Genomic DNA, 25479 nt, shown 5'->3' with positions numbered 1-25479 from the left:
ATGTGATGGTACGGGTGCTATGTGATGGTATGGGCCCTATGTGATGGCATGAGAGCTATGTGATGGTACAAGCACTATGTGATGGCACGAGCGCTATGTGATGGCACGAGTGCTATGTGATGTAATGAGCGCTATGTGATGGTATGAGTGCTATGTGATAGTTTGGGTGCTATGTGATGGCATGAGCTCTATGTGCTCTATGTGATGGCACGAGCGCTATGTGATGGCACGAGCGCTATGTGATGGCACGAGCGTTATGTGATGGCATGAGCGCTATGTGATGGTTTGAGCGCTATGTGATGGTATGGGCGCTATGTGATGGTATGGGCGCTATGTGATGGTATGAGCTCTATGTGCTCTATGTGATGGTACGGGGCGCTATGTGATGGTATGAGCTATATGTGCTCTATGTGATGGTACGGGCGCTATGTGATAATATGAGCTCTATGTGCTCTATGTGATGGTACGGGCGCTATTTGATGGTGTGAGAGCTATATGATGGCACAAGCGCCATGTGATGGTATGAGCTCTATGTGCTCTATGTGATGGTACGGGCGCTATGTGATGGTATGAGCTATATGTGCTCTATGTGATGGTACGGGCACTATGTGATGATATGAGCTCTATGTGCTCTATGTGATGCCATATTTTTGGAGAGGTCTTTGGGTCCAAAAAACTAACCCTCTGGTAAATTAGGAAAAACTATTCAATGAAACAATCAGCTCTGGTAATAAATTATACCGTTTTTTAATTCATTCCGCTGTGCAGACTTTTCGGCTACTTTCACACTGGGGCGCTGCGCTGGCAGGACGCTAAAAAACTTATTTGGGGTGCTTTAGGAGCAAGGTATACCCCCCCCCCCTAGAGCGCCCTGCCCATTGTAGCTGCTGACTTTTAATTCTTTGCAGAGTAAAGAACCGCTTTAAGGGTCAGTTCACACCACATGCAGTCAAGTGCATTTTTATTCTGCATCAAAAGGTTACATGTTTTCCAATGGCACTTTTCACACCCGTGCAGTCAGTTCCAGGGCTTTCCAGTTCCAGAAAAAAAAGTAGAACCTGTTACATTTTTCCTGCACTGGAACGCAGTAAAACGCACTGGACCCTTGTATAGAGAGGAGAAAATCATCCGGAATGCATCCGGAGACGCATCAAAAACACGCATGCAGAAACGCATCTGGAAAAGATCTGGAGTGCGTTAAAAGTACATACCTTGTGATGATAAGTTGACAAGTGCCTCTTGATCATTTCTGGGGGGGAGGGATAGTGCCCCATCATTGGTGTTCCCAGAAGGAATAGTGCCCCATCATTGGTGTTCCCGGAAGGAATAGTACCCCATCATTGGTGTTCCTGGGAGGAATAGTGCCCCATCATTGGTGTTCCCGGGAGGAATAGTTCCCCATCATTGGTGTTCCCAAGAGGAATAGTGCCCCATCATTGGTGTTCCAGGGAGGAATAGTGTCCCATCATTGGTGTTACCGGGAGGAATAGTGCCTCATCATTGGTGTTCCAGGGAGGAATAGTGCCCCATCATTGGTGTTCCCGGGAGGAATAGTGCCCCATCATTGGTGTTCACTGGAGGAATACTGCCCCATCATTGGTGTTCCAGGGAGGAATAGTGCCCCATCATTGGGGTTCCCGGGAAGAATATGCCACATCATTGGTGTTCCCGGAAGGAATAGTACCCCATCATTGGTGTTCCCTGGAGGAATAGTGCCCCTTCATTGGTGTTTCTGGAAGGAATAGTACCCCATTATTGGTGTTACTGGGAGGAATAGTGCCCCATCATTGGGGTTCCCGGGAGGAATAGTGCCCCATCATTGATGTTCACTGGAGAAATAGTGCCCCATCATTGGTGTTCCCGGGAGGAATAGCACCCCATCATTGGTGTTCCCGGGAGGAATAGTGCCCCATCATTGGTGTTCCGGGGGGAAATAGTGCTGGAAGGGGGGAATAGTAGTGCCCCATCATTGGTGTTCCTGGGGGGGGGGTTGTTGTACTAGAAACCCCATCATGACAGGATACCTGTATATGACCTGTGTATATCTGTGTAACACAGTTTTTTTCATTATTATTTTAAATAAATGAAAAAATGGCTTATTTTTATTATTATGGGTTTTTTTTATGATTTTTTCGGATTAATCGAAAAAATAATCGGCCAACTAATTGATTATGAAAATAATGATTAGTTGCAGCCCTACACAACAGTTTATCAAATCTGAAATGTGAGATTTAGTTTCAGACGTACAATCAATCTAATGGACAGAATGTCGTGATGCCAACGGATATGTCACCCAACCTTCACACATCTGTTTTATATGACTATATGTATGTGACTCTTTGGTGGATATTATAAAGGCCCGTACACTCGATCGGACTCTTTGACAACAAACATGCAAATTAGCTGTTTTAAGACAACATCCGACCGTGTGTACGCTCCATCGGGCAAACTTTTTCTGTTTTCATCGAACTTTTGTTGGCTGTGCGAACAGACAAACTTCTTGACAACAAACGTCCGATGGAGCAAAGTCCGATCATGTGTACAGAAAACCATCGGACTTTTGTGCAAAATACAAACGCCTGCTCAGAACCAATGCAAAAGATCAGACAACAATACAGAAGTTGACCAAAGGGTGGCGCCGGAGTAATTGAACGTCCTCTTTTGAAGTGTCGTCAGTACATTGAAACATCACTACGTTCGTGTTTGTTGCTTAAAAAGTCTGATCGTGTGTATGCAATACTGTCAGAAACCATGAAACAGACAGAGACAGAAGTACAATCAAATCACACTTGTTAATAAAAATAAAAAGGTAAATAGGAAAAAGCGTAGTCAAGCATAGCCAGAGTCCAGTAGCCAGATCGGGTAGTCAGCCAGTCCAAAGTTCATAAACCAGATCGGGTAGTCAGCCAGGCCAGAAGTCAGGGATCCAAGAAGAGCAACTGCAAGTCGGATAAGAAGCCAGGAGGGATGTCAGCAAGCCAGTCTAGAAACAAACAGCAGGAGATGGTTCCTTGTGATGTGACCAAGGCGAGGGCAAAGGAAAGAGTTAGCTGGAAGGCTTTAACTAGGCAGGTCAGACGAGCATCATCGGGAACAGCTGGTAACTGTGGAAAGAGAAGAGAGCTGGCAATTAGCCGACAGCTGAGCGGCCAGCTCAGAGGATGAAACCCAGGAGCGTTCCTCCGGACCGTACTCCTTCCAATACACCAGGTACTGTATGCGCCCCTATGGAACCTACGGAAGTCAACAATGGATTGTTCCTCATACTCCTCATGGTTCTCAACCAGAATAGGGTGAGGACGTGGCACTGAGGTAGTAAATTGGTTACAGACCAACGGTTTCAATAAGGAGACATGAAACACATTTGAGATGCACATACTAGGAAGAAGGTCCAACGCGTAAGCTACTGGGTTAATCCTGCGAAGGATATGGAAAGGCCCAATAAACTGAGGTGCAAATTTCAGTGAGAGAACACAAAGCCGGAGGCTGTGAGATGACAGCCAGACCCTGTCCCCAACCTGGTAGGAAGGCGCAGGCAGGCGTTCTTCGGTCAGCATGGAGTCTGTACCTATCATTAGCATGACGCAAAGCCTTCTGGACTTGTACCCAAGTGGAATGAAGACCACGGAGATGCTCCTCTAACGCAGGAATACTCTGCAGAACAAACGAATCAGGCAAAATGGAAGGTTGGAAACCATAATTCGCCATAAATGGAGACAATCGGGAGGCAGAATTCAAGGCACTGTTGTGAGCAAACTCTGCCCAAGGTAATAGGTCAGACCAGTTGTTATGATGGTCAGAAATATAGCAACGTAGGAATTGCTCCAAGGACTGATTGGCTCGTTCTGCGGCCCCATTAGACTGCAAGTGATACGCAGAAGAGAACGCAAGCTGGATTCCCAACTGTGCACAAAAGGCTCATCAGAACTGGGAGACAAACTGACTGCCCCTATCCAAGACAATCACCTTGGGTATCCCATGTAAGCGAAAGATATCCCGAGCAAAAATGGAAGCCAGTTCCTTAGAGGTGGGCAACTTCTTAAGTGGAATACAATGACACATCTTTGAGAACCGATCAACCACCATAAGGATAACAGTGTTGCCTTGGGAGTTGGGCAATTCCACAATGAAATCCATAGACAGGTGAGTCCAGGGCCTCTCTCCATTGGGTATGGGTTGTAGGAGGCCCACTGGAAGGTGTCGTGGAGTCTTACTCTGAGCACACACGGGACAGGCAGCTACGAAGGCAGTAACATCAGCCTGTAGACTAGGCCACCAGAATTGTTGGGAGATGGCCCAAATGAGTTGATTCTTCCCAGGATGGCCAGCTGCCTTGGGGGAATGGTAAGTCTGGAGCACTGCAGTATGGAGACTCTCTGGGACAAAGCAGCGGTCACAAGGTTTATCAGGAGGAGCATGGACCCGAGCAGCAAGAATTTTGTCACCCAAAGGAAAAGTAAGACTGGTGTGAACCGTAGCCAAGATACGATCAGGTGGAATCATAGGAACCAGAACCGACTCCGACTTGGAAGTGGAGGAAAATTGTTGTGACAAGGCATCAGCCCTTACATTCTTAGTACCGGGTAAGAATGAGACAATGTAATTAAAGCTCGACAATAAAAGAGCCCATCGTACCCTTCTGGGAGAGAGTCGCTTAGCCTCAGACAAGAATGTAAGATTCTTATGGTCAGTAAGAATAAGCATGGGCACAGTGGTAACTTCAAGGAGATGTCTCCATTCTTTAGGGCTAAAATGATCGCCAACAGCTCTCTGTCACCAATCTCATAATTGCACTCAGCGGGTGACAATTTCTTGGAAAAGTAGCCACACGGATGCATAGCGCTCTCAGAGTTAGCACGTTGAGACAGAAGGCGCGAACTCCAGTCTCAGAAGCATCAACTTCTAGGATAAAAGGCAACGTAAGATCAGGATGTGCCAACACAGGAGCAGAAACAAAGGCAGCCTTGAGAGTCTCAAAGGCCTTAATAGACTCCGGAGACCAACTCTGTGGGTTACCGTCCTTTCTGGTCATATCAGTCAGAGGCTTGACCATAGACGAGAAGTTATGCATAAACTTCCGATAGTAGTTGGCAAAGCCCAGGAAACACTGCAGAGGACGTAAACCCACGGGTCGTGGCCACTGTAGGACTGCCGACAGTTTCTCTGGGTCCATCGAAAAACCAGCAGGAATGTAACCTGCACACGATGGAACTCGCACTTCTCCAGTTTACAATAGAGATTGTTCTCTCTTGGTTTCTGAAGTACACGACATCTGTGTGGTGGTTCTCCAGGGACTTGGAAAATATGAAGATATCATCGAGATAAACCACCACACACAATTGCAACAAATCTCGGAGGACATCATTAATAAATTCCTGGAAAACTGCCGGGCGTTACAAAGGCCTTAAGGCATTACCAGGTATTCATAATGGCAATTAGCCGACAGCTGAGCGGCCAGCCCAGAGGAGGAAGGGCTAAGCCAGCCCTGACAAATACAAATTTACCGCCAACGTCCTTTGTATAAAAGTCCATGGGAAAGTTTGTACAAAGTCCGATCGTGTGTATGAGGCTTAAGAATGATAGAAAGTCCCCCCTCCGTTATAGGACTGATCCCATCTCTGATCTCTTCTCTGATCCCATCTCTGATCCCTTCTCTGATCCCTTCTGGGATCCCTTCTCTGATCCCATCTCTAATCCCTTCTCTGATCCCATCTCTGATCCCTTCTCTGATCCCATCTCTGATCCCTTCTCTGATCCCATCTCTGATCCCTTCTCTGATCCCATTCTGATCCCTTCTCTGATCCCGTCTCTGATCCCATTTCTGATTCCATCTCTGATCCCATCTCTGATTCCATCTCTGATCCCTTCTCTGATCCCATTTCTGATCCCTTCTGTGATCCCATCTCTGATCCCTTCTCTGATCCCTTCTGTGATCCCATCTCTGATCCCTTCTTTTGATGGCATTTAATCACTGCTGGGGTTTTATTTTTTGCTAAACACAAAAAAAGATAATTTTGAAAAAAAAAAAAAATGTTTTTTATATTTTGTTATTAAAGTTTCCAAACAGGTAATTTTTCTCCTTCATTGATGGGCACTACTGATAGGTGGCACTGATAGGCAACACTGTTCAGTGGCACTGATTAGCAGTACTATTGGATACTGGTAGGTGGCACTGGTGGTACTGATGTCCCTCATACAGAAGCCGGTAATCAGCTTTATTCTTTTCTCCTTGCACTGTTAGCGTGAGAAAAACGATGACCAGCTTTTAGTTTCACAGTTTGGTTGAATAAAGTCACCAGTCCATCCAGTTCAACCTGAGTGAGTGTCTACAATTGTCCCTATCCCTGTACATTGCACACTCACATTGGTCCCTGCCCTCAAGGAGCCCACAATCCAAGGTCCCCATTAATATACTAGGGCCAATTTTGGACAGAAGCCAGTTAAGCTACCTGCGTGTCTTTGGATTGTGGGAGGAAACCGGAGTACCCGGAGGAAACCCACACAGGCACAGGGAGTACATGCAAACTCCAGGCAGGTAGTGTCATGGTTGGGATTTGAACCAGCAACCCTTCTTACTGCTAGGTGAGAGTGCTAACCACTACACCACTGTGCCACCCATCATGTGATCAGCTTTCATTGGCTGACAGCTGACCATGTGATAAACGGCCGTTATCAGGCCTTTACTCTGATCTGTGATCAGCCGAGTCCCAAGGACTCAGCGATCACAGAGCGCGCCACCTGCATCCGTGTACGCTCTCCCGGCATATTAAGCCTGTGCTGTGCCTGTCTTTCGGCTACAGTGTGGGCGCCAGGTGATTAATGTGTGCAACATCCCCCTAATACTTACCTGAGCCCGATCTCGATCCAGAGATGCTGCACAAAAGTCTTGGCTGTCTGAGACTCTCCCTCCTTGTTGCCTGAGATAGGTGCTGTCAATCAAGGCCAGGGAGCCAATGAGAATTGAGAGGGGGCAGGGCCACGGCTCAGTGTCTGAATGGACACACAGAGCAGTGGTTTGGCTCGGGTGCCCCCATAGCAAGGTGCTTGCTGTGGGGGCACTTGGCAGGTGGGAGAGGCCAAGAGTGCCAGCTGGGGGACCAGAGAAAAAGAGGATCTGGGCTGATCTGTGCAAAGACCTCTGCACAAAGCAGGTAAGTATAAAGGTTGTTATTTTTTAAAAAAAGAGAAAAAAGGAGTTTAAAGTGGTGTTCCCATTTAAGAAAAAAAAAAAAATGTAAAAGTCAGCAGCTGCAAATACTGCAGCTGCTGACTTTTAATAATGGGACACTTATCTGTCCAGGGTCCAGTGATGCGGGGGATCGAAGCCCCACTTGTCTCCCCCTCTGTTCGGCAGCTCCGGCATTGTAACTGTGGGCACCCCAGCCGGGCACCCACTGAGCATGCGCGAGTGACGCCGCGTGCTGTGATTGGCCGCGCAATCATCTGGGACCTGTCACGTGTCCCAGATGATTGACAGGAGGGGGAGGGCAGAGCTGAGCCCTTCCTGCGCCGAGGGGAAGTGACGTCAGGAGCCCAGGCACTGAAGGAGGCAGACTACGAGGGACCCCCTAGCCACAGCCATTTAGAGGTGAGTAATAAAATAATAATTTTCCATATGTTTTTATTTTTTATTTTTTTTTAGACACATTCATGAATTTTTTTTTTGTGGTTGGAACACCACTTTAATATCACTTTAAGGCGAGCAGTTAAGGCATAATAAAATACACAGCTCAACTGCGTTTTTACCACACCACTCCCCATTGCAACTAAACCCTAAGCAGGCCAGATGGATCGACTCTTGGCAGGTTCAGCAGGGATTGACCAAGATTCAATCCATTTATGGGCAGGCTGGTTGTACTGAAGTTGATTCATCAGCTAACTTCAGTACAACCAGCCTGTCAGATTTTTTGCATGTGATCACTGTCGGAGACTATAGCCACTAGCAGTAATCATTTTGTTCTACCGGTAGGGAAGACTCTCTGCTGGCAGAAGACAAGTGCGCTTCCGGAGGGATTCCCCCATCAGCACTGACTGTGTTGATCGGGGGAATCAAGCAATTTTCTTTCCTGCAACCACAGGATCATCTATGGCTTGCCTTCCTGCCCATGCCTCGTACAGGTGTCTGACAGTGGGATATGGCAGAGTTATGCCACACAGACACTGGAGAGTGGATCGAGTGTATGGAAGGCAATGGCTAAGCTTACACTTTAGGACGCAGTTCTGGCACAAACACTGGGCTCGAATCACACGTATGCAGTTTGCTTTTGATGCGTTTTTGCGATGCATTTTTCATTTTTGCACGCACGTTTTTTGGCGCATTTCTCGAATTTTGAAATTTCTGAAATTTGAAATGTGAAATTCGGAAATGTGAAATTCGGAAATTCTTAATTCGGAAATTCAAAATTTAGGAAATTCAAAATTTTGGAAATTCTAAATTTTGGAAATTCGAAATGAGGAAATTCGAAAATTCGAAATGAGGAAATTAAAAAATTTCTAAAATTTGGAAATTTGAAAATCCAAGAATAAGAATGTAAATCTGAAAATACAAAAGAATGGAAATCTGAAAATTCGAAAACCCGAAAATCTGAAATAATAACTAATAATAAATATTAAGTTATAGGCATTGGAATTTCCTTTCAAATTTGGCTGTTAGTGAACGTAACGCGTATGAATTTATCTGACGTTATGAATTATCTGAAATAATGAATGCCGTATCTAAACGAATAGAATGTAACGATCTAATAATAATAAATAATAATAAAACCTTTTTATTATTATTAATTTGTTCCATTCCATTTGTTTAGATAAGGCATTCGTTATTTCGGATAATTTGTAACTTCAGATAAATTTGTATTCGTTACATTCACAAACAGCCAAATTTGAAAGGAAATTTCAATACCTATATTGTAATAGAAAATCAGTAAAATTTGAAATAACTAACTTTCTTTTTTTCAAATTTTCGGATTTTTGAATTTCCAAATTTTCGAATTCTGAAAATTCAGAAATTCTAAAATCCAAAATTCAGAAATTCGGAAATTTGAAAATCCGAATTTTCGGTTTTCAGAATTTTCGACTTTCCGAATAAAGCAAAAAAAGTGAATGAAACAAAAACAAACACATTTTTTGTCAGTGTACGTGTCTACTTTTTAGTGCTTTTTGCATATTTCAGATTTGCACTACAGTCCACTTAACACGGTATCCTATGAAACACGTTCTGTAGTGCAAATCTGCAAAATGCAAAAACGAACTAAAAATGCATAGGTGGGAATCAGGCCTTAGGCTGTGCTGGGCAGACTTGCTAATCACAATCCAAACCCAGCCAGGGCATATTGCCTTGTGTCCTATGTGTTCAGTTCACACCCCTACACTGAAAAAAGTGGTCATGCAAGCGTGTTGTGATGCACTACGCCCACATCTCAGTGATTTAGTGTAAATAAAATTAATGAAATGTCACTTTGGGAGAGCAAGTATCACAAAAAAATTTGAGCCGTGCATGGCCAGCTTAAAGCAGTAATAAGCCCAAAAACAAAAATGTATTGTATTACAGCCTACCAGTCATTAGATGTGGTGTCTGCATCATTTCCTTTCAACCACTTGTCAACCAGCCTCCGTAGTTAAACTGCGGCAGGTCAGGCTCTATTGCGCGAATCGCCATAAGTGTATGTCGTTTCATGCAATAGATACAGTGGGCCTGCGGACAGTGCCGATGCACGTGGCCAGTGGCTGCAATATCCGCCGGCCACCCGTGATCGCTGCACAGAGAGCCAGGACAAGGATCTGTCAATATAAACAAACAGATTCCAGTTCAGACAGGGGAGTTCAGTGAGATCATCTGTTCCTAGTGATAAAGAACAGCGATCTCTCTCGACTCCCAGTCAGTCCCCTCCCCCCACAGTTAGAAAAACCTCCCAGGGAACACACTTAACCCCTTCATTGCCCCTAGTGTTAACCCCTTCCCTGCCAGTGTCATTTATACAGTAATCAGTGCATTTTTATAGCACTGATCACTGTATAAATGTCACTGGTCCCAAAAAAGTGTCAAAAGTGTCTGATCTGTCCACCGCAATGTCGCAGTCCCGCTAGAAATCGCTGATCACTGCCATTACTAGAAAAAAAACGCCATAAATCTATCCCCTATTTTGAAAACGCAATAACTTTTGTGCAAACCAATCAAGATACGCTTATTGCGATTTTTGCGGGGTTTTTTGGGGGATATTTATTCTAGCAAAAAGTAAAAAAATATAGTTTTTTTTTTCAAAATTGTCGCTCTTTTTATGTTTATAGCACAAACAAAAAACAAAAAAAACGCAGAGGTGATCAAATACCACCAAAAAAAAGCGCTATTTGTAGGAAAAAAGGATGTACATTTTGTTTCGGTGCAACGCCACACAACCGCGCAATTGTCAGTTAAAGCGTCGTATAGGGAGAGGGGGGGTGAGTCATAATAGGGCAAATGAGGGCTGCAGAGCTGGAGGTGTGCCTCTGTGTGTCTGTGTAAATCCAGGAAGTGATCAGGTAACAGCTTCAGCTGCCCACAGTTAAAATGGCTGCAGCCAGACTCAGTAGAGGGAGATTTCTGCAACATATTTGGCAAGTACAGAATCACGGTATATATAAAATAATATGCAAAGTGGTTGGAGGGAAGCTTCAGAATTGCAAAGATGTTTTTATTACACATTATGTGAGCAGACTGCAGTTCCTCTTTAAGACTGTTGTTTTTCACCTTTTAATTAACATTGCAAGCTGTCCAGCAAAAGTAGCATTTAAAGGATTGAGACAAACCTTTTACTAGTAACAGGGGTACTTACAATGGCCAGATTTTATTATTTATGTAAAACCTTTATCTCAAAATGGAAAAATGTTTCTGTTGCTTAAAAAATGTTATAAAGTCTAGAGTTCTGTTTCTTTTTGTTAGTAAAGCCCATCCAAATCTGCTAGTATAAAATATAAACAATGCAGCGCTAAACTTCTAAGTGCTAAAAAATTATACAAAAAAAATTTGATAATAGTGGTTAATCCTAAAAATAAAAAAATACAGAAATAAAGTCCCCTAACTCTAGAAACTGAATGGTTAACCACTTCAATTTCCCCCCAGGGGCGGACTGACCATTCGGGCTCTCTGGCACTGCCCGAGGGCCCCATACCACTAAGGGGCCCCATCAGGGTTGCCAGCCTAAATAAAACCAGGGACAGTATGTAAACATCTGTGTTTTTTTTTTAATTCTAAGATTATAGTTGCCCCGCCTCTCCAGTACCTTTTCAATGTGTGTATGTGTATTCTGTGTGTGTATACTGTGTGTGTATATTGTGTGTCTGTGGGCCCCATAATCTCCTATTGCCCGGGGGCCCCATAATCTTCCCTATTGTCTGGGGGCCCCATAATCTCCTATTGCCCGGGGGCCCCATGAGTTCTCAGTCCGTCCCTGTTTTCCCCCCTCCTGCCCAGGCCAATTTTCAGCTTTCAGCGCTTTAAATGACAATTGTGCGGTCACACAACGCTGTACCCAAACAAAATTTTTATTATTTTCTTCCCACAAATTTGGTGGTATTTGATCACCACTGGGGTGGTTTATCCTGCTGTAAGTCATATGACGTCCAGTGAGGGCAACGCAAGCACAGCCTGCTATAGGCTGGGTGGGAAGTGGTTAAGTAGAAGTCTGACAGTCCCAGAAGCTGTGTTGTAATTGATTGTAACTTTCAGCTAGTATGTGGAAACTCAAACACTGATATCAGGCAGTTATGGGAATAAATATATCCTATACACAGCCGAGGCAAGATTATCGCTCACATTTTTACTGAGGGCTTTACTGAGGGCGGGATGCAGGAGGAACAATGCCAGATCCTGGCACCGGAGAAGCCAGGCTGATATCTCCCTGCCTCTAATCCATGCAAATGCCACCAACACTTATAGTACTCACTAGAGCATTTATTCAGCCACGGAATAACTGTTTGTGACCTGTTAGAGCTGCTAAGGAACCCTTCTATAGGCTACAATAACAACTAATGAAGGGGCGCTTATTGTTTATGAACCGTTCACAATGACGATGTCCATTCGTGCCAAGTAATTACAGCACTCATTGTCCCAGGTAATGACAACGCCCATTGTGCCAAGTAATGGCAATGCCCATTGTGCCAAGTAATGATAACGCTCCTTGCACCAAGTAATGACAACGCCCATGGCGCCAATTAATGACTATGCCCATTATGCCAAGTAATGAAAATGCCCGTTGTGCCAAGTAATGACAATGCCCATTGCACCAAGTAACTACAACATCCATTGTGCCAGATACCTTTGGTCTGATGCTATCTATCATTCTTGGGAAAGTATCTACCAGTCTATTGCCAGCCCTAGAACACCACTCACTATCCTAAGATGGGGAATAATGCTTTTATTTTATTGGGTTATCGGATGGAATGAGACGTGAGTGCCTTTTATTTTAAATAGGCTTTACTGTGTAATGGTTTAAAGCAGTGGTCCCCAACCTTTTTGGCACCGGGGACTGGTATTGTGGATGAAAATTGTGCCAAGGCTTGAGGGGAGTGGGGGGGGTTCCAGGTGGCGATGCGGCTTTTTGCTGCCAATTTGTCAGGAAATGGCTGGTGTTAGCACTTCAATCACCACAACACCATGGCTAATATGGTATCAGGATGATTGAAGTGCATTATTTTTATTATTATATTGTAATATAAAATTAAATAGTTCAACTCCCCATAATGCAGAATCTGCCACCAGATGCACCTTGCCACGGTGCCTATCACCAGATTTCCACTTGCCACATCGCCTGCCACTAGATGCAGATTACTACATGTCACCAGATGTAGATTGTCACATACCACATCGCCTGCTACCAGATGCTGATTGCTACATGCCATCAGATGCAGATTGCCACATGCCACAGTCACATGCCACCAGATGCAGATTGCCACATGCCACCAGATGCAAATTGCCACAGTCACATGTCACCAGTTGCAGATTGCCACATGCCACCAGATGCAGATTGCCACAGTCACTTGCCACATGCCACCAGATACAGATTGCCACAGACACATGCCACCAGATGCAGATTGCCACATGCCACCAGATGCAGATTGCCACATGTCACTAGATGCAGATTGCCACAGTCACTTACCACCAGATGCAGATTGCCACAGTCACTTGCCACATGCCATCAAATGCAGATTGCCATAGTCACTTGCCACATGCCACCAGATGCAGATTGCCACAGTCACTTACCACAAGATGTAGATTGCCACAGTCACTTGCCACATGCCACCAGATGCAGATTGCCACATGTCACCAGATGCAGATTGCCACAGTAACTTACCACAAGATGCAGATTGCCACAGTCACTTGCCACATGCCACCAGATGCAGATTGCCACAGTCACTTACCACCAGATGCAGATTGCCACAGTCACTTGCCACATGCCACCAAATGCAGATTGCCACAGTCACTTGCCACATGCCACCAGATGCAGATTGCCACAGTCACTTACCACCAGATGCAGATTGCCACAGTCACTTGCCACATGCCACCAGATGCAGATTGCCACAATCACTTGCCACATTCCACCAGATGCAGATTGCCACATGCCACCAGATGCAGCCTCTTAAATGCAAGTTGTCACTAAGCACAGAGGCAGTGCAGTGGAGTGGTGGGTTCCGCATGAGAGAGAACAGCGGTGATGCGGGGTGGGCTGTGAGAGATGATTGAAATGTCTCTTCTCCCCCACTTCACCTCCAACAGTATACCGGCTGGGGCTGTGTGGGCGGAACAGCGGTGATGCGGGCGGGCGGTGGGAGATGATGTCATCTTTCTGCTCGCCTGCTTCACCCCCAACAGTATAGCGTTGGGGCTGTGTGGTCGGAAATGTGGTGATCTCTCTGCTCACCGTCACCGTACACTTTGCGGCATGGCTGTAAACAGGCTACGGCCCAGTAGTTGGAGACCCCTGGTTTAAAGAACTTTTAAAGATGTCAATAAGTAATTAAAAGCTGAATTTTTATAGCATAGTTACACTGGTTCAGCTTGGACCCATGTAAATAAAGTGAAGAATCACTGAAATAGCTGCCACTACTACAGTGATCCTCACTAACTTCAAGGTCCCGTGCCAAGCGGATGCCCTACTGCATATTAAACTCAGGGGATCTCTCGCTCGACAAGTACACTCTCAGTAGCATGTGTGCTCCCGCTCCATCATGGCTGCTGGTTCCACCATCCTTGTTTTGGCTGTGGCATCCTCCTTGTCTGTCTAGTGCAAACTACTACAAGTGCAAACTACAAGTGCAGAGTGCACTTGAAATTGCACTAAAAGTGCACTTTTAAATGCAGTCGCTGTAAATCTGACAGTCATCCAATCATGTGCAAGCTAAAATGCTGTTTTTTATTTTCCTTGCATGTCCGCCTCGGATTTACAGTGACTGCACTTCCAAGTGCACTTTCAGTTCAAAGTGGATTTGCCTTTCGTAAATAACCCCCATTACATGCTAGTAAGAGATAGATTGCAAAAAAATAAATAAAAAAATCATATATGTGATTGGAACTCCTCTTTTAAAGCAATTTTTCTTTTTCTTGAGGCTGATGTGAATTTGATGCGGGTTTCCCTGCGTGTGACTTGCTGTCTATGGAGCCGATTCACACATCCTTGGGGCAGCTGCAGGGCGCATTGCACAGGGGTCTTGTGCGTCTTTGGCTCTGTTTCAGGTCCGAATTCAGGCAAAAATTCGGGCCTGGTTAGGCCATGAAATGGAGAATTGCATCGGACCCCCGTTGTGAGCCGCATCCGCACAAAGTTTGAACCTAGCCTACGGCAGATACAAATAGTATAACTTACATGCATTTGGTGAATTTTTTTTTTTATAAAATGCCTCTTTTTTGTCACTGGTTGAATGAAAGAAAAAAAAAAACGGCATTTTCACCCTACTTTAGTCCTTTTTCACACAACTTTTCAAATGGAGCGTTTTACACTAATGAGACCTATAGACAAATATTGACTGAGATGGAAGTAATTGTAACTATTCTTCATGCATTCTAAAGGCAATGGCCTAGAAACACAAGAAGCATTGTGTGTTCTGCCGTTCATGAGCGTTCAATGCATGGTGCACAGGAAACATCAGAGAAGAATTCACTATTGTTTGGCTACATGCAATGCAATGGTTACAGAGGAGGAATAAATAAATGAAAAACAAAAATGACTGGTCTAAGGGTTCACATCAGCAGGCCTCTATGGTGCTCATAATGCGCAAGCTAGTATTGCAGTGCTTGCTTTTAACTTTATTTAACCACTTGCCTACTGGGCACTTTCACCCCCTTCCTGCCTAAGCTAGTTTTCAGCTCTCAGCACTCTCAGGCTTTGAATGACAATTGCACAATCATACAACACTTTACCCAAATTACAGTTTTATAATTTTTCTTTTCACACAAATAGAGCTTTCTTTTAGTGGTATGTAATCTCAGCTGGGTTTTTTTATTTTTTGTAAAACAAAAAAAGAAAAAATCTGATTTACAAAAAAAATAAAGTTTTTCTTCGTTCCTGTCAGTAAATTTTGTAAATAAGTAATTTTTCTACTTCTATGATGTGCGCTGACGAGGCGGCACTGAGTGGCACCGATGAGGAGGTACTAATATGCCACACTGATGGGCACTGATATGCAGCACTGGTGGGCACTGATAGGCACTGATAGGTGGCACTGGTGGGCATGGATGGGCAGCAATGATGGACACTGAAAGGCAGCACTAATGGGCAAAGTAAACAGAGAGAAGCAGACAGGACTTTTAGAGGTACCAAGATAATATAGGGGCGGCACAGTGGTGTAGTGGGTAGCACTCTCACCTAGCAGTTAAAACGGTCACTGGCTCCAATCCCAACCATGACACTATCTGCTCGGAGTTTGCATGTTCTCCCTGTGCCTTCATAGGTTTCCTCCAGGTACTCCGGCTTCCTCCCACACTCCAAAGACATGCTGGTAGGTTAATTGGCTTCTGTCCAAAATTGGCCCTAGTTTATGAATGTGAGTTGGGAACCTTGGATTGTGGGACCGATGTGAATGTGTGATGTATGTGTGGAGTGCTGCGTAAATTTACGGCGCTATATGGGTACCTTAAATAAATAGGGTTAATTGTAGACGCGCACCCACACTCACTCAGGATGGACTGGTGTCTTTATTCAACCTTTCTAACTATGTAATAAATTAAGTAGAAAAATATACATTTTTTATTAAACACAGTTTCTTTAAAATAACAATAAATGTTTGTATAAATCATGTATCAATTCTGTTATCATGTACAATCACTTCTTACTCTACATGTTTCACTCATAAGAGCTTCCTCTGTTGCTAAGGATGCATGCCCACCAGATGCTCTTGTTCATGAAATATAAACTTCCAATTAATAGATTGAAGCCTGGGTTTTACAGGAAGGGGAGACCCTGAGCAATCAAAGAGAGAGGATACATTTTCTGAAAAGTAGAAATCATATGCAAGTTGTTTGGCATACTGGTTCTAATTATATTGAACCAGAAAGTTAATATTTAATTAATAAACAATACGACAAGGTTTACCTCAAATATAATTAATGAAATAGAACCAATGATTGGTGGCACTGATGGGCACTGCTGGGGCTGTACTGTAATCGGGCCACTGATGATCAGTGCCCTGATCACCTGTACATGTGTCCCCTGCGAGGAGATGCCGCTGATCGGCTCACACTGAAAAACACCACTTCCATGCTTACATGTGACTGGCTGTGATTGGACACAACTGATCACATGGGTAAAGAGCTGGGTCATTGGCTCTTTACCTCGATCGGGAAGTCGCTGTGTCCTAGAAACACGGTGCGCCTGTGATTGCTGATAACTGATTGATATTGAATTTGCAAATGCATGTATAATAGACTATATTTTTATATTTTTCTTTTAAGGACAGATGGTGGCAAATAAAACCAAAGAAATTTCCAAGCTTGACTTACCCACCAGCCTGCGACCAACCTAATTATCCTGTCTAACAGTTTGTGTTAAAAACAGGGGTTTAGACTGCACACATTTTGCAAATACATACATAAGCTGCAGGCCCACGTCAAGCCACCCCATTTTCTGTAATCTCTAACTTCTGAGAGTCTCCACAGTGGAAGCACGAGCATTATAATAGATAGGCAGAGGGCAGGTAAGCCGGGGGGAGCCCACCCCTCCTTAAAGGCGCAGGGGCACACTGATTGACCATCATCCACCTTTCCCTGAAGTCATCCATCTGCACGAGCAAGCAGGAATCCAACTATAAAATACTGACAAGCTGGTACCTTACCCCGTCGACTTAGAGTAGATGTTTTCCAGAGACTTTGGAGCATTGTTGGAGATGAGAAGATGAGAAAGGAACCTTCCTTCATTCAGATCTTCTGGTCCTGTTGAAAGCTACAACGGTATTGGTCAGAGGACTTCCCAACAATTTATGGACTTCCCCATTCCAAGGGATCCTGCCTTCTTCCTGCTCCACTGCTCACAAATTATACTAATTGACTCCCGGGTGCTGCCGCAACCATACCTTTCGGCTTCACTGCAGGTTCCCTACTGCTGATGTGCGAAGAGCGCTGCGCGTTCTAATTGGCCCGGCGGCGAGGGAAGGAGGAGGGGGGGCTGAACTTCAGGGAGATTGGGCCCGGCACGTCTACCAGCAGTGGGGAGGAGAACCTATCAAAAACATGTCCCTGTTTCCCCCTGAAAGGTGCCAAATGTGACATCGGGGAGCGTATAAGCGGAAGTTCCACTTTTGGGTGAATCTCCTAGTGCCGTGTACACACGATCGGAATTGTCGTTGGAAAAAGCTCTGATGGTTTTCCCGACGGAATTCTGACGGGATTTCGCTCAAGCTGTCTTGCATATACACGGTCACACCAAATTCCGACCGTCAAGAACGCGGTGACGTACAACACGTACGAGGGGACTAGAAAAAGGAAGTTCAATAGTTGACAGTGCCAATAGCTTCCATCTCGTAGTTGAATCTGAGCATGCGTGAGTTTTTGCGCGTCGGAATTGCATACACACGATCGGAATTTCTGATAGAAAGTTCAATAGTTGACAATGCCAATAGCTTCCATCTCATAGTTGAATCTGAGCATGCGTGAGTTTTTGCGCGTCGGAATTGTATACACACAATCGGAATTTCCGATAGAAAGCTTTTCCGTCAGGGAAAATTAAGAACATGCTCCGATGGAGCCTACACACAGTCACATTTTCCGATTAAAAGCTCTCATCGGTCTTTTGCTGGCCGAAATTCAGATCGTGTGTTCGCAACATAACTCTAGTTAGAAGCTGGGTCTATGGTTAAAAGCCAGATGCTCATATATTAGTTTTTAAAGCGGAGGTCCACCCTAAAGTGGACCTTCCGCTCATTGGAATCCTCCCCCCCTCCGGCGCCCCAATTGGCACCTTTCAGGGGGAGGGGGGTTCAGGTACCTGTACAGTACAGTACAGGTATCTGCACCAACTTCCGGCATAGCTATCTGCGGAAAGGGGCGTAGATTACACCCCTTTCCGAAAGTCCCCTGCTGCCTGCTGGATCCCAGAGGCAGCGGGACCATCCTTATTGCGCAGCGCGACTCGCGCATGCGCAGTAGGGAACCGGGAAATGAAGCCGAAAGGCTCCACTTCCTGATTCCCATACCCAAGATGGCGGCGGCAGCACCCGAGAGACGATCGAGAGATCGGCTTCGGGTGCCGACATCGCGGGCGCGCTGGGCGGGTAAGTGTCCTTATTTTAAAAGTCAGCAGCTGCAGTATTTGTAGCTGCTGGCTTTTAAAAAAAAAAAAAACGGCGGACTCCCGCTTTAATATAGATAATGTGTTTATGGAGCATGAAAGGCCAGGAAAAGGTCATACATGTGTCAGGAGACAGAGTAGAGGCTCTGCTATAGCTTCAGGAAAGGGCGTCCCTCACTACAAACAATCCCCTGTGACTGGCTGTACTGGGGAAGATTTTTAGGGAAGAACTAGTCATTATAGCTTCTACAAAATTGTGTTGCTCATAGTCATATCAGTGTTACTAAACCCTCAACAGTAAAATCAGTCTGTATATACAGTATAGCATGCTTGTTACACTCACTGTGGAACCTAAGGGGTTAATCCTCTGCACTGTTTAACCACTTCAGCCCCCTGGAAGGATTTACCCCCTTCCTGACCAGAGCACTTTTTGCGACACGGCACTGCGTCACTTTAACTGACAATTGCGCAGTCGTGCGACGTTGCACCCAAACAAAATTGACATCTTTTTTTCCCACAAATAGAGATTTCTTTTGGTGGTATTTGACCACCTCTTCGGTTTTCATTTTTTGCGCTATTAAAAAAAGTGCGACAATTTTGAAAAGAAAGCAATATTTTTTAGTTTTTGCTATAATAAATATCCCCAAAAAATAAATAAAAAAACACATTTCTTTCTCAGTTTAGGCCGATACGTATTCTTCTACATATTTTTGGTAAATGTATGTATAATGTATATTGATTGGTTTTCGCAAAAGCTATAGCATCTACAAAATAGCAGATAGTTTTATGGCATTTTTATTATTACATTTTTTTTATTAGTATTAGGCGGCAATCTGCGACTTTTATCATGACTACGACATTATGGCGGACACATTGGACACTTTTGACACCATTTTGGGACCATTGTCATTTATACAGCGATCAGTGCTATAAAAATGCACTAATTACTGTGTAAATGACACTGGCAGGGAAGGGGTTAACAACTAGGGGGCGATCAGTGTGTCCTAGGGAGGTGTTATAACTGTAGGGGGATGGGCTTCCACTCACATGACAGCGATCACTGGGAGCAGTAGATCCCTGTCATGTCACAAGGCAGAACAGGGAAATGCCTTGTTTACGTTTGTTTATGCATCTCCCCGTTCTTCCGCTCCATGACACGATCGCGTGCCCCCCGCGGACATTGAGTCTGCCGGACCCTCGGGCGTGGTCACAGAGCATGCGGCAGGAGCATGCCCACAATGCAGCGATTTAAAGGGGGCCTACCTCTACGCCCATTTGCCTAGCTGTGCCATTGTGCTGATGTACATCGCCGTGCGATGGTCGGCTAGTAGTTAAAAAGGCTGTTTGATCCTGTCTTCTCTGATCCTCCCTTGCTTCCACAGTCTGCAATGTATCTCCTGATAGAACAGAGGGTAGGGGACAAACTGCACATGCTCAGCTCGATGTGTATTGCAAAATATATATTTTTTTTTTTCTTGGGAGAATGCATGTGATTGGCACAGGGCCAATCAGCACTGTCCAGACAGAGGGTCAGGGGTCATGCAGCCTCGTAGGACAGTCAGAGCAGAATGGAAACTCTTACAAGCTTTAACCAGACACTGATAAAAAAAAAATTATATATATATATATATATATATATATATATATATATATATATATACTACTGCTGAGAAAGGGTATTTAGCAGTTTCTATTTACTAAAATAATTGCATTTCCATGTTGTGTGTACTGTGGGAGAGCAGATATAGTGAATGCAGGGTCCTGGGTTTGGTAACACTTAAAGTTCTTTCTTTTTCTCACCAGGCTTGCATCTGTATTTCTGGAACCGGGTCCAGACAGAATAGGACGAGTCTATAAGAAGGCCATCTACAGACAATACACCAACTCGGATTATACAGAAGAAGTCAGTAAGCCAGCCTGGCTGGGGTTCCTGGGTCCCATCATAAAGGCCGAGGTTGAAGACACCATCATTGTTCATCTGAAGAATTTTGCTTCCCGGCCGTACACGTTACACCCACACGGGGTCTTCTATAAGAAGGATTCTGAAGGTAAGTGTCTTCACATTGCCTCCTGATGTGCAATTATGTGTTCAAAGTTTGCAGGGCTAAAGGTGACCTCCATAGAAGGTATAAAAGACACAAACGAATATATTCATTAATACATTTTTTTTTTCTACAATTGTGACTAAATTAAGTACCTGAATTTTCCCTGGCATCAGTCTCTTCCAATCCCCTGTACAGCAGATCTCAGTCTGGGAGATGGAGGGGCAGGACTGGCAGTCGGTCGGGCGTGTTGCATGTAAATATGCTGACAAGGAACAAGCTGACAAGAGGAGAAAGCAGAGGGAACATAGAGAAGATCTCATGATTCTCCTACTTCTTCTAGTAAAATATTAGGCTAGGGATGTACTTTGTGCTGTGTTCTGTATACCAGGGTTATGTAAAACTAAGGACAGATGCTCTGTCAGACGAGGCCCCTTGCACTTGGGAGCGTCTAGCTACACCGCAATGCATTTTAACTGCACTGGAGTTTAGATCTGCAGCGGGTGTCACAATTAACTTAAAGCGGAGCTCTGTGTAAAATAAATAAATAAATAAATAAAATCAGCAGCTACAAATACTGCAGCTGCTGACTTAATAATCAGACACTTACCTGTCCCAGAATCCAGTGATGCGGGTGCACGAAGCCCCACTCGTCTCCCCCGCCGGCATTGTAACTGTGGGCGCCCAGCTGTGGCTTCACAGCCGTGCACCCGCTGCACATGCACGAGCCGCACAGCGACTGCCCGGGCAATCGTCTGGGACCTGTGACATGTCCCAGATGATTGCCGAGGGGGAGGGTGGAGAGGTGATCTCCCTTCTGGTGCCGCAATGCGCAGGGAGGAAGTGGGAGCTGGGACCCTATGAAAAAAGGGTAACGGCCCCCCCCCCAAAAAAAATTACATACCAAGTGTGGCATGTCAGAGGGTCACCTCCCTTAAAGCGGAGGTTTCATTTTTGGGAGGAACTCCGCTTTAATGACACTCTAAACTCAGGTCACAATCGCAGTTTGTTTGCTTGCAGTGGATCTCATGATACAGAGGTACCGTGCAATCTGGTTGCAGTGAGTTTCCAAAAGTAGTGTATGCACTATTTTCGGTGCAATCTCAGTCCATTTAAAATGAATGGACTGAAATTGCACTGCACAGAACTGCATGTGCACCTCACAGGAGTGGATAGAACATTCCTGTGCGATTCCCGGTGTAAAGGACTATAAGGGATGAATATACAGAACACAAGTCTTCTGCATTCAAGGCATTCATCCCGGAACACCCAAACACGAGCACCACTTTGTTAGGAGGGTAGTGATATTAAAGTTTTATTGTTTTTTTATTGTTTTGTTTTTAACCATCTACATTGGCAGAATGCCTCTTCTGCGCAAACTGACGTATCTGTACGTCAGTCCGTAAAAGTGCGAGCCCGTGGGTCCCGCAGACTCGATGTCCACCGGCAGCCTGCGATCGCAGCAAGAAGAGGCAGAACGGGTAACGTCCTATGTAAACAAGGCATTTCCCCATTCTGCCTTGTGACATGACAGGGATCTACTGCTCCCAGTGATCGGGAACAGTGATCTCTGTTATGTTTCAGTAAGCCCATCCCCCCTACAGTTAGAACACATCCATGGAACACACTTAACCCCTTGATCGCCCCCTAGTGTTTAACCCCTTCCCTGCCAGTGTAATTTTTACATTGATCAGTGCATTTTTATAGCACTGATCAATGTAATAATGTCACTAGTCCCCAAAAAGTGTTATTTGGGGTCACATTTGTCCGCCACAATGTCACAGTTCCTCAAAAAAATCGCAGATTGCCGCCATTACCAGTAAAAACAATGAAAAAAAAATAAAAGTCCCTAAAACGATCTCGTAGATGGTAGATGCAATAATTTTATGCAAACCAATCAGTATATGTAGAAGAATACGTATCGTCCTAAACTGAGGAAAAAAATTAAATTTTATACATTTTTGGAGAATATTTATTATAGCAAAATGTAAAAAATAATGCGTTTTTATCAAAATTGCCCCTATTTTTTTGTTTATAGCGAAAAAATAAAAACTGCAGGGGTGATCAAATACCACCAAAAGAAAGCTCTATTTGTGGGAAAAAAGGACATCAATTTTGTTTGGGAGCCACGTCGCACAACCGCGCAATTGTCAGGTAAAGCGACGCAGTGCCGAATCGCAAAAAGTGCTCTGGTCTTTGGCCAGCAAAATGGACTGGGGCTTAAGTGGTTAAGTATTAGGATGGCTGCTGCACACAGAAGGCTTTATATCTTAATGCCTAGAATGCAATTAGATGAAAATCACCTGCCTTTAGAACCACTTACAGTTTTAAAGCAGGACTAAACTGCAAACAAATTTTGCCCCCCCCCCCCCCCCCCTCTTTCCAGGAGCCTTTGCCTTAGTGTGCAAGTATGTACAGCATATATGCAGATTATGGCAGACTTAGCTGGCAGAAAGTTCCCCTCCAACAATGCCTTATCCACACTCACCCTTGTCACTCCATCGCCGCTTTCATCTTCTCCATGTTTCCTTCTGTACTCTGAGTCTTTGGCCATTATGATTGGCAGGGCAGGGATGAGGCGACTCAAACTCATGCGCACAATAGTTCTGTTGTCCCAGCACCCAAGACGAGTTATGACTATAAACTGAGCTATACATGCGTGGCTCTGTGTATAGTTGGAAAACAAATGCTAGCAGGTAGAGAGAAGGCAGAGAGAAGCATTTATGCCATTTTGTATAAGGCCTCGTTTTGCCAACTTTCCTAGATGCCTTTCCTCCTGCCAGTGGTGTTTTGGCAGAAAAAAATGCTTTGCACTTGTAAATGCGTTTAGTTGCCCCAAGCGTTTGGGTCCTAATTCATTTAATTGGCCAGAATAATAATAATTTATTCTGTGCTGTGATAAAGTTCATGTGTGTGTAAAGGCAGATGTCCCAATACTTTTGACAATATAGTGTATATGTGAGTGTGTACTGTAGTAATATTTTTACAAATGGCAATCTTTTATGATGTATATTTATGTCTTTCATATTACAGTATAATCTTATCCGATTTAATACAACAGATGTGTGCACCGCGATAACCCAGTAATGTTAGAGTGAGTGAAGAATTGCAAAAAGTTGCTAAAATGAAGATTGTTGATTACAGGAGTGAACCAGAAAGTCCAGAATGAATAATAAAACTGTTTACAGGAAGAGTTTAAAGCTCATGATCCTCAGTCATGAGGCAATAGATTAGAAATAATTTATGGAATTTCCTTAAAAATGAGTTCACTCTTCATGGTTGGCATAAAGTGAACTTGACATTATCTTAGGTTAACCACGCAGGTATAGATTCCTCTTGTTCAGCTCTGCCGGCTATTATTTTCTTAAAGATGGCACCCGCAGCTCCCAGAAAGCCCAAACACTGCCTGCATCTGGTTGGTTGCAGTTACTCTTTGGTCATCGATTTTCATCCTTGTCGAAAAATCGACTGTTTTCATACAGGGTTGTGCCTACAGGACCACCTGTTGTTTGGATTTTGAGCTGTGTATGGCGGGCTTCAGTCTTGCAAATTAACTTTGAACCCCTTTTACATGGGCAGAACGATAAGGTTGGCCTGTTGGTTTTTCAAACGGATTTGGTTAAAACTTTCATGTTAGTCAATGGCCATGCCGATGTGAATGTACTTGTTTCCGGTTACATCCAGTTACCTCCGTCGTGTCCATCCAGGTAAGCATGATGGATCGTTGCTCACTTGGTATAAATGGATGCAAGTCTGTTTTTATCCAGTTGCTCATACATCCAACATGGGCCACCATTTGTAGATGCAGAGAAAAACTGTGTAGCACTTTCCACCAGAGGAACTGCTGAATGTATTGGGTTCTCCGTTCTTGTGCAACAACTCTGCAAACATCTTTGTCCCTTCTGACACACCTCGCTGGGTAGAAGTACAAACACCTATACATGCACAAAATAAATATATCCTGTACACAGCTATGAAAAGGCACCAGGAAATGGACACCAGACTGATTAGGAGTTATGCAAGCATGAATCAGTCAGTGACGGGAAAGGTTATGGCTGGGTTATAGTGGCTCACAATAAACCATTATACCATAAGTGTACATCAAGCAGAGACTCATATCAGCAATAAATAGTTTCAAGAATGATAAACAACTGTGAGACAGTTTTGCTGCCTGATAGCAATCAGTGAATATCCCAAAGTGCACGTTGTGTGTAACCTACAAATGGTGTCTCTGGCTATAGTAAAAAAAAAAAACTTGGTGGATGATCAGTCACCATGAAAGCAGTCTGTAGTTAATTGGCTCTTTGGTGTCAACCTTCTGCTGGCTCTGTGTTGGGGTCCAGCCTTTATGGTGGTGCACTTAAGTACTGTCCCTTTAAGGATTCTGCATGCAGTGGCTTAGTGTTTCCTATTGAATGTTAGTCTCCCTCTGCTACCAGCGGTAGTGTGAAACCAACTAGAATATCCTCACCAGAATATCCTCACCAAAGTTGCTAAAATTAAGATTGTTGATTACAGGAGTGAACCAGAATGAATAATAAAACTGTTTACAGGAAGAGTTTAAAGCTCATGATCCTCAGTCATGAGGCAATAGATTAGAAATAACTTATGGAATTTCCTTAAAAATTAGTTCACTCTTCATGGTTGGCATAAAGTGAACTTGACATTATCTTAGGTTAACCACGCAG

The 25479-nt window shown here is 44.3% G+C and overlaps 1 protein-coding gene across 1 annotated transcript in view; it reads left to right on the top strand.

The window, feature by feature from the left end:
* The window catches only part of LOC143986570 (ferroxidase HEPHL1-like), a 172938-nt gene that overhangs the window by 1787 nt on the left and 145672 nt on the right, over window positions 1-25479 (top strand). The window contains exon 2 of the mRNA XM_077484971.1: window positions 20553-20797. Coding sequence (XP_077341097.1) covers window positions 20553-20797 — 245 coding nt within the window. The remainder of the gene's footprint in view (window positions 1-20552; window positions 20798-25479) is intronic.

Source organism: Lithobates pipiens, unplaced genomic scaffold (assembly GCF_037356315.1).
Source record: "Lithobates pipiens isolate NorthernLeopardFrog02 unplaced genomic scaffold, aLitPip1_a1.2 Scaffold_17, whole genome shotgun sequence".
Lineage (NCBI taxonomy): Eukaryota > Metazoa > Chordata > Amphibia > Anura > Ranidae > Lithobates > Lithobates pipiens.
Note: the sequence above shows the minus strand (reverse complement) of the source record. Positions and strands in the feature narration are given on the sequence as shown.